This window comes from Rhododendron vialii, chromosome 4a (genome assembly GCF_030253575.1).
Source record: "Rhododendron vialii isolate Sample 1 chromosome 4a, ASM3025357v1".
Taxonomy (NCBI): Eukaryota; Viridiplantae; Streptophyta; class Magnoliopsida; order Ericales; family Ericaceae; genus Rhododendron; species Rhododendron vialii.
The window spans coordinates 10,518,373-10,524,419 of record NC_080560.1 but is presented as its reverse complement, the minus strand read 5'-3'; the positions used below and the strand labels follow the sequence as shown (position 1 = coordinate 10,524,419).

The 6,047-nt window shown below is 37.5% G+C and overlaps 1 protein-coding gene across 1 annotated transcript; it reads left to right on the top strand.

Annotated features, from left to right (window-relative positions):
• Nucleotides 1-1,576: 1,576 nt before the first annotated feature.
• Nucleotides 1,577-2,602, top strand: LOC131322276 (uncharacterized). The gene has a single exon (XM_058353542.1). The coding sequence runs from the start codon at nucleotides 1,719-1,721 to the stop codon at nucleotides 2,241-2,243; it is 525 nt and encodes a 174-aa protein (XP_058209525.1). The 5' UTR covers nucleotides 1,577-1,718; the 3' UTR covers nucleotides 2,244-2,602.
• The last annotated feature ends 3,445 nt before the right edge of the window (nucleotides 2,603-6,047 follow it).

Sequence of the window (6,047 nt, the reverse complement as noted above, 5' to 3'; positions counted from 1 at the left end):
CTTTCTTTCGTCGTGTTTTGTTTGTTTTGCGATGTGAATTTCATGGCTTGTATATTCATTGGGGGGATTTGTTTCATTTGTGAAGTATGGCTCCATTTGGAGCATTTGAAAGTTGTACTTCATCGATGATAACGTGACGATTGTATGAACTGGAACAGAGAAAGGGAATGAGGGAGACAAAAGAACGAAAATGGAAATAAGCAATTAGAAGAATTGGTTCTTTCTCTGTCTAATCTGGTGCAAAGGGAAGGAAGCTGGGTAAGGGTAATGATGTAACTTCACTCAATTTGTTAACAGAGTCAAAGGAGATTCCAATTATGAATAGTTCAACGAGGTTAAGTGTTGAAATTTAAAGTTAAGTGAAGCAAAGTGCCGCCAGGTGATAGATCAAGGGGGTTTTAACATAATTTCCCCTTAAATAAATTCCCAACCAAAAAAAATCCTTTTCCCACGCTCCAAGACAAGCGCGTCATCATTCCCCTGTTCATCCTCCAATATTTTCTGTTCACCAAACAAAACCCCAATAGTACCAAAGCAATAAAGTAACACAAATGATCCAGGTACAGACATAAATATGTATCAGCGTGTACAAATGCCTTTTTAGGCATGTTTTGGTTCACAAAATAATGATCGGAGTCACTCATTTTGTTTAAAATATTTATTTATGGTACTTACAAAAAATAAGCTAATCCAGTATCACTTAGGATGTTTACAAAATGAGAAGTGCTAGGTAAAAAGAAAATCTACCCAAAAATTATCCCAAAGGGACAAATCAACAGTAAAGATACAATTCAAAGTGGATCTGTACCATTGATTTGCTCTTTCGGGGTAATTTCCGGATAAATTTTCTTTGCACTTAGAATTTCTCTTACAAAATATCCAATTTTGTGGTAGAATTTAGGCATGAATTCTGTGACAAAGTTGGATATTTTGTAAATAGCTTTACTGATACCGAATTGAGCTTATTTTTTGCAAGGACCATAAACAAAGTATACTAAACAACATGAGCAGCTCCGATTATTTTTTTTAGACACAAAAGAGGCCCAAAAAGGCATTTGTATGCGAGACTTCGGGTTGGTGATGTGCATTGGTGTGCACAGCATCATGCTCCGCACCTCCGAGCTATCGGATCGTACATCCGATGGCTCAGATCTCATCCTGATAATGAACGACCCTCAATTGTTGATTGTCAAGATGAGATCTGAGCCGTCAGATACAAGATCTGATAGTTCAGACGTGTGTAACACGATGCTGGGCGCACCACTATATAATACTCCCTCCGTCCCATAATGTTTGGCACTTTCACTATTCCAGCCTTATGAAAAAATTAACTATATCTTTTAATCCATAATGTTTTTTATAAGCAATATGGATATTGTTTGATAGAGTTTAATTTGTTCTATTAAACAAAGTTCAAAAAATCGCCTAAAACATTATGGATTAAAAGATATATGCAATTTAAAAATAACACGCATTCTTGAAAATGCCAAACATTATGGGACGGAAGGAGTACCATCCCAATCCTTGTACGCGCTACAGATATTTAATATATTTAATATCTGTAGCAGTACCTCTACTGATAAAGTAAACAGAGATATAAATCAGAAAGAGAGGAAGCGTAGAGAGAGAAACAGCAAGAAGAAGAACAATACTCCAGTTGAAACTTGGAAGGAGAGAGATAGAGAGAAGAAACACCCATCCCCAAACAGCAAAAACCCATGGCAGACCCCACAGAAGAACAACCTAAATCTCCCACAACAACCACGACGATAACCTCCTCCAACCACTTAATCATAAGACTGATGAGCAAGAGGAGGACGTGGGTATCCCTATTCGTCGTCGTCTACACCATCCTCCTGTCCTCCACTTGGAACATCATCAAATCGATCCTCTCCTGGTACGAGTCGAGCGCCGCGCCGTCGTCGTCCTCCTCCGGGTGGCCGGCGCTGTACGCGGCGGTGGCGCTGGGGGCGGTGTTCGGGCTGCTCTCGATGGCCGCCGCGCTGGCCGTGGCGGTCCCGGCCACCCTGGTGACGTGGATAACCGTGCTGGTCCTGCTGGCCTTCTGCGGGAAGCCGCGGCGGGCGCTGGTGGTGGAGGGGAAGGAGCTGACGGCGGAGATCACCGGGTTCGTGCTCAAGATCTTGATCAAGGAAGGGAATTTCGTGGCAGTTGTTTGCGCGGTGGTGGGGTACTTCGTGCTTATTGGGAAGAGGAGAGAAGAAGTTGGGGATGCTTCTTGATTTTGGGAATTTGAGTTGATGGGTTTTGCTCTGTTTGGTGAAAATTTTGGGGAGATTCAAATCAAGGAGATGAGAGAAATTTGGGAAAGTTGCTCTCTCTCTCTCTCTCTCCTCTCAATTTCTCTCTCTAGAGGATAAGCTGATAATGTGCTGGTCTTTTTGTTTTTGTTTTTTTGTTTTTTTTTTTTGGAGGAGGCTTTAATTTGGGATTTGGCTTTGAGGGGCAATGTAACACTGAAATCATACCTTTACCTTTCTCTAAATTGCCAATGTATTTCTTTTCTTTTTTTTTGTTTGTAAAAAATCTTTATTAGGTTTTCTAGTCAAGATATATGTAAAGGGATTATTGTTTTTCTTCAGCTGTGGCTAGACTTGTTTTTAGACCCCGTTTAGTAATTAGCAAATTGCTATACACAAGTACCAAAATTTTTTATGTTGGCTGTGGTTTTGGGACAATTTAAGTATTGGGTTGATGAATTTTTATTTTTCTTTGATCGGCAAAAACATTTTACTGGGTTGATGAAAATTCACTCTTGTTCATCATCATCATTATGATAAGTGGGTACAAGATGTTGTTCGAGATCACAAATGAGCTTTACTGGAGCTAAATTCAACGAGCTTTTACTTGAGCTAAATTCGAGCTGGACATCATTCGGCTACAACTTACCAGGAATTAACCTACTTTTTACTAACAAAATAAAAAAGATGGACATTTCAATTTTGCACCTCTTGGCATGGCAACCATGCTCACTTAACACAATATGCGTGAAACCATCAATGAATACTTATTTAGCTTGTTCCCAACAAGTCTAAAAAGTTTTGTTTGTTTCCTCTCTTCTCTTCCTTTCTGTTAACATAATAGGAGTATTAGAAAAAGAAAATATTGTGTTACCATGTTTTATAGGTTTTATTATTTATATTTCCTAGTTGGTTTAGGTTCTCTTATTATTCATGTTTCCTAGTTGGCATAGGTTTCTTTATTATTCATGTTTCCTAATTGGTTAGTTTCGTAGTCACCAAGTCTTGTAACCTATATGAAGACATGTTTTTTTTTTTATCAACAAAGGAATATTCTCCTATCATTAATAAAAATTACTAATATAAAGGCATATTAGAATTATAGTTTATATACGATTAATAATACACACCAATGAAAACAAAGTTCTCATCAATTCTCTTTTCCCGACACTTTCTAAGCATGAGATTGTATTGCACCCTTTCGGCATATACTCATTGATTGTAATATGTACATTCAAAGCGAAGCCTGATAAGTGCTCAGTTCATCCAATGCGTATCAAAAGACAATAATGCTTCTTTTCAAGCAATTTGAGTCTCTAACTTCGCCCGTGTTCAAATCTCCTCTTCACGCGTCGACCAAATGAAAATGTCGGGGCTGGCTTTCCTTGGATCTTCCTCTACCCGCGCTTCGACTCGACAAGACTTTACCATGGACTCTCCCATAATTTTGATCTTCATTCAAAGTCAATGTTCAATTCCATTGCCATGAACTTTCCTTTTTCATCTTTTCTTGACATAGAATTGGTCGTCAATTTCTTTTTGGGATTCAAATGCAGTTCAATAGTTATAGTGGAGACATCAATACTGTTCTTGATAGGCTTACAAAGAGTGGGCCGTGAAATGGCCCAATAACACATTAATGCGAAGACTTGATGTGGCCGGATAGCAACTGGGTCCAATTCCATAAAACGGCCCGAGCTTTCCATAAGGGAAGACAATTTTTTTTGAAAAGTACTCTCTATTTATTTATTTATTTATTTATTTAAACGAGGAGAACGCAACTTGTATTGATAAAATCATATACAAATTACGCGGACCATAGGCCTATAAACAATGGATACAACAAAGGACTCAAAAAGTCCGAACAATAAAGAAAATAAAACAAAAGCCACAAAATTTAACAGCTGCGATGTTGGAGACCACCGATCCTCTCGTTGATATGTCACATCATGCGCTGGAGCTCACCGTCCCTTCGTCCCACCGCAGTAGTCGCTGCCAGGCACCGCCACTGCTGCTGCTGGAGGACCCACAAATCCGTCACCTCAGCAGATCGAATTGAGGGCTGAAAACCCAGAGTTTGGTTCCCCAGATTTGGGCCCCCAAGTCCAAAAAAGCCCTGATCTTTTACTCTCAACTACGTCGAACCTACACTCCCCCAGGGAAAGCGGGATGAGACTAATTTCCTTGGGGCCGGTCGTAGGGACTAACACGCACAAAAAACAGTGAGAAGCTGTTCGGAGGTGGGGACCGTTGGATGCACCCATGATTGGTTAGCCTACCTCCCAAGAATCGAACTCACACTTCTAGAGTGGGAGCAAAATCCCTGTTCAGCTGAGACAACCCTAGCACCCTCTCTCATGCCCCATTTTTACTAAAAAATTTGCGGTACAACTTATTGACTTTTGTGAAGTTGGTCATATAAAACTAAAATATTTTTTCAATTTTTTTTATTGAACTAAAACATCCAACACATTTTCTTCTACTAATTCAACACATTTTCCAAAAAAATAATAATTTAGTGGAAATAACTTGACATTTATAGACTATAAGAAGTGATCCATAACTTAAAGTTTAGCAAAAATGCCCCTTCAGTTGTGCTTGTGCAATACAACAAAAATAGAAAACAATTGTGTTTTAAACAAAATACACTTCTAATTTTTTTTTGGGTCTTGCGAATCATAGTCTAGTAGGCGGTGGATAATGTGCATACAGTGTCAAACAAGTTAAAATTTTAACACACATCTCACTGATGTCAATAATCATTCACGGATATTTATAAAATAAACTCAATAAACATCTACGGAGAAGGGGTTTTTTTTTTTTTCCTTCCCGAAAACAGGTGGTTCCGTCCTAAGTTTCTTCTTCCCCATTTTGTTCTTTGTTTTCTAGTGTCGGTGGTGGCTCTTCCACCTGTGTCCATTTATATTTTGTGTGGATTTGACATTTTTAAAGGATATTTGCATAAGGCCATCTTCCTCATTTATGCAACCAAAATTTGGTACAATATATATATGCAATATTAGTGGAGTTCCACCAAGCAAAGAGGACCTTTTGAAAGTTGTTCTTATTAAAAAAAATATTTGCGATTGTTAGTATTGCGCCAAACTTTTGTGGATTATTGATTCATTTCGACGAGAGGAATTGGAAAAATAAAAAAAAAAAAAATACTTTTACCAAAATATTTTGAGAAATATCAACTTTTAAGCTAAAAAAAGTGCAACTTTAAATTTTCTTTTTACTTTTCCGATACGAGATAAATCAATAATCTACAAAAATTTGGGGCAAAATTAACCAACACAAAAAATCTTTTTTTTTTTTTTTTTGCATTTTTGCTTATCGGAACACCACCTAAGTATTTCAGTATTGAATTGATTGTAAGTTGTACTTTAAATTCTGTTTGTTTTACACTGTTGGAAGTAGAACGCAGACCCTCTTTTTTTATAAAAAAAAAATCGTGAATGTAAGTAAGAATCACAATGAGAAAAGAAAATGATTAAATGACAAAGAAATAAATCAATTTCCTTTGTTTTATTATTTTATGTTTTGTCTTGTGTATAACTTTATGTCTTTAAGTTGTCTGAAAAAATCACAATTCCGACCAAAGTGTTACTCCTAAGGTCCCACTAGCTTTAGCTACTTTAGAACAAGTTATTCACGGATTGCCGAAACATTTTTTTTTTAACTTGCTACAGCTTTGAAAGTCAAAAAATTGTAGTATTATTGTATCGATTTGGTGTCATTTCGGCACAATTTTAAATCCAAGTCATTGGACTAAATCCGTCATAC

What these genes read in the sequence shown, in the direction of transcription:
- LOC131322276 (XM_058353542.1), top strand. Translation starts at nt 1,719, where the DNA reads ATGGCAGACCCCACAGAAGAACAACCTAAATCTCCCACAACAACCACG.